Here is a 12,446-nt window from a genome sequence, read left to right as displayed (position 1 = left end):
ATTATATATATTATCAGAAGATGCATTTTTTTAATTATAGAATTTTTAAATAATTTTTTATCCCAGATAAAAATTTGTTTGTGAGATAACTGCTAAAATAATTAATATCTTAAATTTAATAACAATTAATCTTTTAAAAAAAAATATTTTGCAAAATGGTAGAAAAATCATTTCGTATCTTTCATATATTGATTAAAAATTGCTTAATTCTCTATCTAGCGTTTTAATATTTAAATACTGAGACATAGAATGGAATTATAGAAAATTGATACATGTAATGTAATATTATTTTTACAAGTTAAAAGATACGTTGTTTTATGTATCTTTTAACTTGTATTTCTACATAATAAGATTCCTTTTAAACTTTTTAATTGCTTGATTTTCTTATGAATGAAACTGAAGTGAATCTTTAATTTATCTTGTTTACAATTTTTGCTCCATTTAGGAATGTTTTGACATATAAAAACTTAGAGTTAATTCAAAGCTATATATTGTTTATTTAATGTTTTTAATTAATAATAAAAGTTGATTACCTCAAATTTTATTATTCGGTAAAGATCGGTTTTAAAACCACGTATTCCATTATTCGAAAAGCTATTTTAGTATACCCATTAATGTTTTTTACAAAATTAAATAAATGTAACAGTCCCGTAACCAGGAATAAATCACTGAGGCTTAGATTAACAAATGAGGAATAAGCTGAAAAAATTGTATAATTCTATAAATAGGCTCGATATTAGAAGCACTGCCTACATTAAACACCTTGAACATTTTCACTTCGGTTTTAATTTTTCTGCTTTTCCAAGCTTAGTGAGGGTGATTTGTTATTAATCAATCTGTTAGAAATGGGGTTTACATTATCTACTAATGCAGGAGGGAAGGGTTCGGTCACAATAAAAAATGAAGATACGTAATAAGATTGTGACGATGATTAGTATTTTTTCTTTTTCGGCAGTTAGCCTTGTAACCATTTCTCTTGTTAAATACTTTTCCTGGTAGAAGAATAGTTATAATAAAAACACATATCATGTTTTGTCCTTTGTTCACTCGAGTCTTGTTTTTAATGTTATAAAAAAACGCAAATTGTATAATATATCATTTCATTTTTAACACAAAAAGACTACGCTTGAGGCAGTGGTTTAGAATTTCACTCAAAGTTTTAAATATACATACACATTTAAAATTTATTCTATAAATAACTTAAACTCTCCAAAATTTAAACGTATAAACAAAATTTATTTAAATACGCTTGTGTATACAGTGTGTACTCAAAAACATTGCACCTGTCTATATCTTGCTTCTGCTACGTATTATTTAAATAAATATTTACGAGAGTATAAGTAATCGGTAGTGGACTATTCGATGACGTAATCGTCTTGTAACCGAACCCTGCTCTCATGGCACCAAATCTTATCTCGTCTCCCATAAAAAATAGCAGCACAGCTAAACTACAAAATCGTAGATGGTTTCAAAATTAGAACAAAACACTTTTATTCCGGTTAAAATACTCAAAGGTAGGACGGCTGATTATCATCAGAAAAAATGGGTGAAGGGAAACTGAGGCACCTCTACATGAGCAAACGTTCAAGGCCAAACAGACAATCAATAGTTGAAAGTAAATACTCTAAAAACATCATTATCTCGAATTTTTTTACATCGTTATATAACTTATTTTTAGATGAGTTACGTTAAATTGTAACGTTGATAAAGTTCTACTTCATTTGAAACTTCTAAGACTTCTACCTAAAGAACTTCTATGATTTCCACTCTATAAATACTTTTACTTCATACAACATAATTTCATCGAATCCTTGTTACATCGTTATTTATTTTTAGAGTTCCGTTAAAATTGTAGCATTATTCTCTATATTCGCTTTCCGTTAATGGCTCTACTTCACTGGATCAATAAACTTATATAAAAACCTCGAAAACAGGAAAATGGTTTTGTGTTTACTTCTTTAATAACACTATTATATTAATAACTGATAACATTATTATATACATTAGCAGTATTGATCAATTTGTTTCAAGCAGGATAACGATGTATTTCTAGCTTGTGTTGCTAGCAGGGCTGTGGAGTCGGAGTCGGAGTCGTGGAGTTTTGATGTTTTAGCCGGAGTCGGAGTCGGAGTCGGTAGATTTTTACGCGACTTCCACAGCCCTGGCAGGGCTGTTGAGTAGGAGTTGGAGTCGGAGTCTTGGTGTTTTAGCCGGAGTCGGAGTCGGAGTCGGATGATAAGGAAAAGTCAGAGTCGGAGTTGGAGTCGGTAGATTTGTACGCGACTCCACAGCCCTGGTTGCTAGGTATTTATGACATTCAATAATATTATAGAATAGACTACTATTTTTTATATATGTTGTATTGTAATAATGTAGTATAAACGATTGGAAAAAACTTGGTCAGAATAGGCTGTGTCATTTTGTGCTCTCGATTTGAATCGCAATTTTGGAGGGAATTTTGGATACACACTTACATCAGACACATCGTTCGAAAGAGCTAACAGAGGTGNTTTCAAAAAATTCCAAAAATAAAATTTTAAATTAAATTATTTGACAATAAACTATATATATTACGTGCCTATATATATATATATATATAGGCACGTAAACAAAGTATTCATAGAACTAGTACATTTTGAAGGAAAATAGTACATTTTTTGAAGGCGTTTCAGTACGTTTTGAAATTTCATTGCGGCAACACTGCATGGAACGCTTTGTCTGTCTTTTTGTATTCTTTAATCTACTTGTGAAAAAATCCCCCAAAATTAAATAATTAAATTAAAAATGTATTCATATAGGAAAACGAAAGTGAGATGATGAAAAAATTCTAAAAGCTCTCATTGGATTAAGCTGAATGCTGCTAATTCAACATCTCACCTTTAGAGAGATATGGAGTGAAGATCTTAGTGAAGTTCTTTCCCAACCTCCGTCTCGTTGACTTGGTTTCCGTGTGTATCACGATTCGATGTAGTGATCCAGGTTCGATGGAAAGCACACTCCACACTCAAATTGATAATATTTACAGTTTATTTACAGATTCTATATGCAGAAAGTACAAGTTCGAAAACATACTATATATACAGGATAACAATGCGTAGTGACTCACGTACTAGATTGGTTTCCAGGAACTGTTAAACTGTGGAGAGGCCTCAGTCAGCTTGTGGAGTTGGCTCAACTGCACGGTCCGTCCAGTCTCCCCACTAACCCGTCCCTGAGATGTTTACCAGAGGAGAACACTCTCTCTACGCTCAGCGGGTATCCCAAGTGCCTGAGACTACCGTGTACCAATCTCTTGCCCTTCTCTCCTCCTCTCTCGTTCGCCTCGCAATTTAAGGGTTTTTGGACAGGGACTTCCGATCAATCACAACCCTTTCTTGCCCGAACAGCTTACACTCGGGTCCGCCGTCATCCGACGAGAGTGAAGCTTACATAAACGTCCACCACTTGTTTACATTCAGTTGTTTACCATATGTCAAATGGTCTAATGTCTGACTACAGGTGGGTCCAATTGACAAAGTCGGCGCTTCCTTTGTTTTTCCTCTGCTTACAAGTCAACACCTTACAAGTGGTATTACCCGACCGGACGTGGGTCCAATTGACAAGGTCGCGCCTCTTTTGTTCCCACTCTGCTAAAAGGTCAATACTTTACATATGGGTTAATGAGTAAACAGTACATTGGTAATTCCTGTACCAGAGTCTATTCTGTTATTTTTGGCCGATTACAAGTTAGACTCATTATTCGAGCTTCTATAGTATTATATACAAGAAGTAATACTCGTTCCTTAATCTTAGATCGTCGTCTTGCAATGCATTTTAAACCGCGGCGTAGCGAGCCAACGTCTAGACGCCGCACAGTGGAGCCAAATACATCAATTGTTGACAGAAATTATTTTACATAACTTTTGACAAATTAATGAGCAAGAAGACATCTATAAGCTATATCTTAAAAAAAAATATTAATTTGTTTCAAAATTTTATCATATTTCGCTATTTGTCTCTGATGAATCTGAAGTCATCACTATCAGATTTTTCTATACGGATTTCTCTAAAAAACTAATATCTAGTTGCATTAAGATTTCTAAAACTTCTTTATAAAACTTTGAATTTTTTTTTCTTTATTTCTCTGTTTAAAAACAATTTGATATTTGGCTGCTGATGATAATGTATAGCAGTTACTTCTTTTATCAGTTTGGATGCCTTTATTTTACCTGCAGAACGCAAATTCATCGAGCTGCATACAATCGAGTTTTATAACTGATAACTGAGTTATGTTTTATCTTGAGCAGTTTCGTTTATTGAGCCTAACATTACATAACAAAGGAAAGTATTGGAATCGTGTCAAATTCCACCTTCCGGGTTATTTGCAAATCTCCGCGCTTTGAGACCTTTTGTCTGTCACTGTATATATATATGATAGAATGTTCGTGTCTCTCTATTCTTAGATTTTTGGTCGATCTCCATTAAACTTTTTATAGTTATTCTCTTGGATCCTCAAGAAAATATAGACTACTGCAAAACCTGGAAACCCCACTTCTACTTTGATTTCATGTCACCTTATTAGCGTCTTTCTTTTGCTCGAACTGCACCAAATTCTTTATACTTAAATTTCTGGGATCATGAGAAAAATATAGACTTACAGACATGAAAAAATCTGGATGCTCCACTCTTCTCATTTGATCTCTTCGATCTTTTGTGATAAACGTAAGGACGGGTAAGATAGAATAATCAAACTTGTAATATAGTTTTAATTTTAACATTTATCTTTCTTACATTTCGACCAGCAAATGCCCAACGTTTCTGCTAGTTACTAATAAAAACAAATAATTATGAACTGAAATAAAAATGTAAATTTTTAAACTACTCAAATCTGGTTTCATTATTTTTGAAAGCTCGTGGAACATTATAAAGAATTCTGTGTGAAGTTCTGCATAAAAGTACAAAATGTAGAACGCAGTAGTAGACTTGTTCCCACCGGAATTGTCTCAACCATGGGTTTCGCAGAAGAGGTCAAATGGGCAATCGCCTCTCCATGCGAGCGAGTAAAAAGTGATGATTATATCGTAAAAATAATTAAGATATGTAGCCTTACCCCTTCGACCATGGAACCAGTGTTGCCGTTCCTAGTACATTTGTACTTTTCTGGTACATTTTGCCCTTTCCAGTAAATTGAAAGTACATTTAGATTTTTAGTACATTTTCAGTACATTATAATATTTCAAGTACCATTTACGGTACAAAATAATAGTTCACGCCTTAACGAAAAAATGTAGGATATCTTNGGGCCCTTTTTAGCGAATTCATTATGGATTTGGCCAGATCCGCAATGAGTGCCGGGTAGTAAATGATGAGTTCTGATATATGTAGAACTCCCGAAAAATTCCCGATTCGATTCCGGATCCTCGGGAGCAGTAGGCTGTCACATTAGCATCTCGGCCATCCAATCGTCTCCTCTTACTTTCCCGGCTGTTATATATACAGTATATAACAGAGAGAAAGTATGGCGTTCGGTCAAAAATGCCCCTGTCCATGATTTTTACATTTTTAGACTCAGGGCACCTTGAAACGTCGAGAAATGCAAAAATCGGGGATTTTTTCTGTATGTATAGATGTTTGTGTGGATGTACAATCCAAGCGCTGCTTTTCTACATATTTTAACATTTATCATATCGTGGCACGAGCTTTTCTATTTCTTCTTGGAAACATTCCTATCCAACATGCGATAACCATTCTCGTGTCTCATTTGTGATGTCTTCATCGGAGTCGTATTGGCGATTTTTCGTAAAGGTCCTTCGTAAAGGTCCTTCGTAAAGGTCCTTCGTAAAGGGCCTAACACATGGAAATTACAAGGTGTTTTCCATGTAACAATTTCCAAGGTCTAGACTTTACGGAGAATGTTCTCATACAGTCCATTTGAATTTTTCTAGTAGGGACTTTGTGATGTCTGCTGAATGAGTTGTAGCGGTGTGTAGATATTTATAAATAGCTTTCAAAAAATTCCAAAAATAAAATTTTAAATTAAATTATTTGACAATAAACTATATATATTACGTGCCTATATATATATATATATATAGGCACGTAAACAAAGTATTCATAGAACTAGTACATTTTGAAGGAAAATAGTACATTTTTTGAAGGCGTTTCAGTACGTTTTGAAATTTCATTGCGGCAACACTGCATGGAACGCTTTGTCTGTCTTTTTGTATTCTTTAATCTACTTGTGAAAAAATCCCCCAAAATTAAATAATTAAATTAAAAATGTATTCATATAGGAAAACGAAAGTGAGATGATGAAAAAATTCTAAAAGCTCTCATTGGATTAAGCTGAATGCTGCTAATTCAACATCTCACCTTTAGAGAGATATGGAGTGAAGATCTTAGTGAAGTTCTTTCCCAACCTCCGTCTCGTTGACTTGGTTTCCGTGTGTATCACGATTCGATGTAGTGATCCAGGTTCGATGGAAAGCACACTCCACACTCAAATTGATAATATTTACAGTTTATTTACAGATTCTATATGCAGAAAGTACAAGTTCGAAAACATACTATATATACAGGATAACAATGCGTAGTGACCCACGTACTAGATTGGTTTCCAGGAACTGTTAAACTGTGGAGAGGCCTCAGTCAGCTTGTGGAGTTGGCTCAACTGCACGGTCCGTCCAGTCTCCCCACTAACCCGTCCCTGAGATGTTTACCAGAGGAGAACACTCTCTCTACGCTCAGCGGGTATCCCAAGTGCCTGAGACTACCGTGTACCAATCTCTTGCCCTTCTCTCCTCCTCTCTCGTTCGCCTCGCAATTTAAGGGTTTTTGGACAGGGACTTCCGATCAATCACAACCCTTTCTTGCCCGAACAGCTTACACTCGGGTCCGCCGTCATCCGACGAGAGTGAAGCTTACATAAACGTCCACCACTTGTTTACATTCAGTTGTTTACCATATGGCAAATGGTCTAATGTCTGACTACAGGTGGGTCCAATTGACAAAGTCGGCGCTTCCTTTGTTTTTCCTCTGCTTACAAGTCAACACCTTACAAGTGGTATTACCCGACCGGACGTGGGTCCAATTGACAAGGTCGCGCCTCTTTTGTTCCCACTCTGCTAAAAGGTCAATACTTTACATATGGGTTAATGAGTAAACAGTACATTGGTAATTCCTGTACCAGAGTCTATTCTGTTATTTTTGGCCGATTACAAGTTAGACTCATTATTCGAGCTTCTATAGTATTATATACAAGAAGTAATACTCGTTCCTTAATCTTAGATCGTCGTCTTGCAATGCATTTTAAACCGCGGCGTAGCGAGCCAACGTCTAGACGCCGCACAGTGGAGCCAAATACATCAATTGTTGACAGAAATTATTTTACATAACTTTTGACAAATTAATGAGCAAGAAGACATCTATAAGCTATATCTTAAAAAAAAATATTAATTTGTTTCAAAATTTTATCATATTTCGCTATTTGTCTCTGATGAATCTGCAGTCATCACTATCAGATTTTTCTATACGGATTTCTCTAAAAAACTAATATCTAGTTGCATTAAGATTTCTAAAACTTCTTTATAAAACTTTGAATTTTTTTTTCTTTATTTCTCTGTTTAAAAACAATTTGATATTTGGCTGCTGATGATAATGTATAGCAGTTACTTCTTTTATCAGTTTGGATGCCTTTATTTTACCTGCAGAACGCAAATTCATCGAGCTGCATACAATCGAGTTTTATAACTGATAACTGAGTTATGTTTTATCTGAAGAGTCATTTAAGCTTCTCTAAGTTTGACCGGCTCTTTTACTTGTAGCAACGTCATAGGCCTATAGTGTGAAAAACTGATTCATCTGCATAGCCAGATTTTGTTTATAATTAGGAATCTATCTTGTTTCCTGCTAGCCTCTTGCCATCTCTTCTTAAAACGAGCCAAAAAATGAACTTTTTAAAATGCAGATCGAAATTAAAATCATCAGGATAATTTTTACGTTTTCGAGAAATTTCTTCAAATAAGAAACTTGGTCTTCCAATTGCACGAAATAACATTGCTTCATTGTTTCAAATAGGGATTTTCTTGTAAGAAGACTGTACATTACATTAAACCCGATTCTAAATGCCACAAAATCTCTATATGATTTAAATAAAGTAAATAGTTATAAGTAAATATACAGATTAACTTTAAAAATATATTTAAGAAAATCAGTATCATTTTTTTCAATAAAATGTATTAATCTTAAATAAATTATTATTGATGTTTTTATTCATTGATTGATTATTTTTACATTTTATCAACTTTTGTTATCTCTTATAATACTTACACCCTTAGATTATTATTACCAATAATTTTTTTAAAATTTCAACCTCTAGATATGTAAAGAAGCGAGTAACTTATTGGAAAAATCATGGAGTTCCATCCCTAACAACTGGAATATGGTCATTCCTCGTAGCGTTGCGTACGTTTAAAAACATGGTAACTTTGAGTTTCAAAAATATTTGGAGTTTCGTAATATTTTCTAATAATATTTTAAAGAATTTTTTAAATAAAAGTTTTTATTGCATTTTTAATTATAATAAGAAAGTATTCTGTAAGTAGTTTGCGTTCTCGCCGGTATGATTACTCTTATGACGTTATTTAATTAATATACTATATTTTAATCTTTTTGAAATTCAAATTCTTCCTACTTATATCGATTTTTATATTTATTGTGAGAGAAATTATTCCGTATTATACAACCAGTTCGTTCAGTTCTCTATTTCAGAACAAACACACTTAGGTATTTTCATTTAGAATATTGGCAGCATTTGTCAGAATCGACATTTAATTGATAGCAGAAAAATTTATTAATAAACATTGTAAGTTTGCTTCAGTGATATGCAACATATAAAAGTTCTTTCTAAAATTAAAAAAAAAACTCAATAAGTCATACTAATTCTACCTGCAGTATTTAAACATGGAAATAGAAAAATTGAATATTTTCTAAGCATTACAAACGTGCATGAAAATATGCAATGGACATAAGCGAAGAAAAATGTAAGGATACGACACCATTGTAAGGTATCGCCGCCGACAAACAGCTGCCTTGTTGGAGGCAGAGAAACTCGCTTTTCCCGCGACTTGGTTAGGATGATGCGAGAGTAGTTTGTACGTATGGGAGTAGCGGTTGCTGAACACAGAGACTCACATGGATACCGGAGTGACAAAATTAATGGCGTTTATTAAGACAAAACATGCTTACAGAGGAGGTGCAGTACTACGCCATCAGTTGAAGGTTGTCACACCAAGCGAAAGAGAGTCTCCGAGGATAAGTTGTTACACAAACCGAAAAACGTCCGTCCCCGATGGTAAGGTATTGCAGAAACAGGAGAACGTTCGTCTCCAATGTAAGGTGTTTCTGGAGGCTGGAAGGATAGAAGTCCATGCGTGGAAGTTAGGTCCCTGTTTGTACTTGTCCGGGTAGAGAAGTGTGCATGGGAAGTTAAGTCCCCCGACCTTGCCGCACTCGTCTAAGTTTCGGGTCTTCTCCTCCATGACCCTGGACTGGATTGCAAGAACGGACTAACCTGCTTCAACCTCTCCGTGTCTTTGAGATTTCGGACTTTTATACCATCTTCGCCCGAAATCTCTCCTTTTGGTTGGTCCGAAACGGTGTCGCACTTACTCTATTGGTCCCCGTGCCAGGGGCCCAATTCGGGGTTGTCAAACATCCCCACCCGGATCACTCCCGGGTCTTGCTCTTACCCGAACGACTGTCCTGTAAATTTCCGCCGATGTGTTTTTCTCTTGTCTCGGGGAAGACACGGCTGGGTTCATACGGTCCGAAAGAGCTCTCGCATTTTCGGCTTTGAACACTATGTAAGGTGACCACCGAAATTTCACCGGCTATCGATCTCTTGCTCTTCCTCACGATCTACGATCGGGGATATGTCAATTAAATATTACCGCACTACGTTTCTTCGCAGCCCCAGTTCTGTTAACGAAAATAAGTCACCAATTAATTCACTCTGGTTGAGTAGCCGGTTTCCCGTCTGAAGGGTGAGGTCCCGACCACACAAACCTATGATCAAAAAATCTATTATCCTCAAACACGAAATGTAATTTCGAGATTATACACTAGGGATGGCAAATCTGTTTTGAGTCCTCCTGCATTGAAATAGTTATAAATATCTTTCAAATAATTTATTCGTGCAGATGTTTTAGACGTAGAACATGTAGAAGCGAAGTAAGTACACTTTTATTAGCATAAATTTAAAACAGTTGGATAAGAGAAAGATGACTGAACGTAAAAGCACGACAGAAAACTGAAATTAAAATAATGTTTATTTACGCAGTAAAAGAAATAAACGAAACTGTATATGTTGCGTGTTAGACATTTCTTTCGTTCTGCCATTTGCAGCACGCATGTTATAGGTTCGCTATCCCTTTTATGAATTACAGTATTGAAAGGATAAAAAGTACTGAAATAATGCTATTGATTCCTGACTTACATGTTTTGTTTAAAAATAGAATTATAATATATGTTTTCATTTTTAGTACATATTTTTAAGGATGAAACAGCGTTCTTACTAAATAATGTGAACGTAAATATGACTCTTTCAGAATAGATATACTGTAATAATCAATAAGCAATCATGCTATGTCCATTTTCAGTAATAATTTCATTTGATTCAGGTATGAAACTTTATTTAATCATTCTTTTATATAGAATATAAATTTCAAATAATGAAAGGGATTTTTGAAATAATTAAGTTTCCATTATTTGTATTTCTTTCTACTCGCAAATATTTTTATATGGAGAAAGTAGAGTTTAATAAAAATAAATTGAGATTCGAGTGACAAAATTTAATACGTTATTGTTCTATGGAGCAGTTCTTTAAAATTACACGTAGATTAAAAGACAGAAACCAAGATAATAAAGAAAACGTGTCATAAATGTTTTAATTGTAACACATGGCGTATAGTGATGAAGATCACAAACAGATTACCTATCTGACTATATAAAGCTGAAAAACCGGATTTTTTCTTTCTTTCTTTCTGTCACTGTATGCCATTAGGGACGCCCCTAGCTATTATTTAAATTAACAATAAATTCAGTATATTATTATTTTTTACATTTCTGGCTGTGTTTTACTAGAGTACGCCATGAGAATTTCAGTATATTATTAATTTTATTTGTAATAAGAATTTATTATTTATACCATGGAATGACACCGCTGCTGCTAGAACGTCCCGGGCCACTAGAATAGAAGGATTAGATGTACGAAATAATGTAATAATCTTAATCATTGTTGTTGTTTTTTGCTCGGGAAACGCCGGGCTCATCTGCTGGTAATATATAAGATTAAAAACGTGTCAATATGTTATTTTCAGAAAAATTTCCTTAATTAAATTGTGATAATAAAAGTCATATTGGTTTTAGTATAGATATACTCCTTACTCATATTTTAAAATTTAATTTTTTATATATTCAGGATAATTTAATAATGTTTGAAGAACATATCAGATTTAATAAATTTGTTCTCTAAATGAAAATTTTAAATTTTCTTTTTCTTTCTTCTTTTGTTGTTCCAAAGAAACAACGACTAATATTACAAATCTACGTGAAAAAGCCATATGTATTTATGCATTACCTTTTTTATAAAGTAAATTTAATGGATTGTTAGTTCTTGCCATGTATGAGCGGCATTAAAAAATAATTAATAGGCATTAAAATTACTATTTATTAATTAAAATTTTAATTAATAAATAGTAATTTTGTTTTTCTAAAACTAAATTTCAGAAACATAATTCAAAATTTTTATTTGTGAAAGTATAATGATTTTACAATTTTTCTGTTTCTAAAATATACTGCTGAAAAAAATTTTATCATTATCTTTTACTTTCGAATGCAGATTTGCAGGTTTAATATTACTATAATGTGTCATCTTATTAAAAATGTTTCTCAGTAATATGCTTAAACATTTTAAAATATAAATAACATTAGTCGAAGAATTAATATTAGTTGAAATTTAAAAAACTGAGTTAATTGGAAATACGTTCTATATTTGGTTTAGATTTATTTGTTTTACGCAGCAATTACAATCTATATAAATAAAAATGTACGGTAAATGTTCGTTTGTTCAAAATCTTAAATCTCCGAAAGTACTTCACCGATTGCTTTGAAATTTTGAAACAACGTTGCATTCGAATACGGGCTTTTTTTTATATTATATAGATGACGAATTCCCCCCGGGGGAGAGGGACAAAATTAAGGCTTACCGTGAAGCACTCTGCTTCAATTATAACGTTTTAGATGCGGTTTTTTGTGTTTATGATTGAGTTTTAATAGAGTTCTTCAAGAGAATGTACAGTAAGAAAGGATTTTTCGAAATTCCTCCCACGGGAAATGTTATACATTTATAATAGATACATTTTGAGCCACAGCAACGTGTGGCCGGGTACAGCTAGTTACAGAATAAA

General features: G+C 33.6%; 1 protein-coding gene across 2 annotated transcripts in view; it reads left to right on the top strand.

Annotated features, from left to right (window-relative positions):
- The window catches only part of LOC111621513 (cytochrome P450 3A2-like), a 30,217-nt gene that overhangs the window by 676 nt on the left and 17,095 nt on the right, over positions 1 to 12,446 (top strand). The window contains exons 1-2 of one of the 2 annotated variants that reach the window (XM_023363669.1): positions 2,258 to 2,304; positions 8,357 to 8,459. In XM_023363669.1, coding sequence (XP_023219437.1) covers positions 8,457 to 8,459 — 3 coding nt within the window. In that variant the 5' untranslated portion in view covers positions 2,258 to 2,304; positions 8,357 to 8,456. Of the gene's footprint in view, positions 1 to 2,257; positions 2,305 to 8,356; positions 8,460 to 12,446 lie in introns of those variants that run through there. The other variant, XM_023363668.1, reaches the window with a different exon arrangement.

The sequence above is a fragment of the Centruroides sculpturatus genome, unplaced genomic scaffold, assembly GCF_000671375.1.
Source record: "Centruroides sculpturatus isolate CEXI.00-Female unplaced genomic scaffold, Cexi_2.0 scaffold222, whole genome shotgun sequence".
NCBI lineage: Eukaryota > Metazoa > Arthropoda > Arachnida > Scorpiones > Buthidae > Centruroides > Centruroides sculpturatus.
This window is presented reverse-complemented; position numbering and strand designations above follow the sequence as displayed.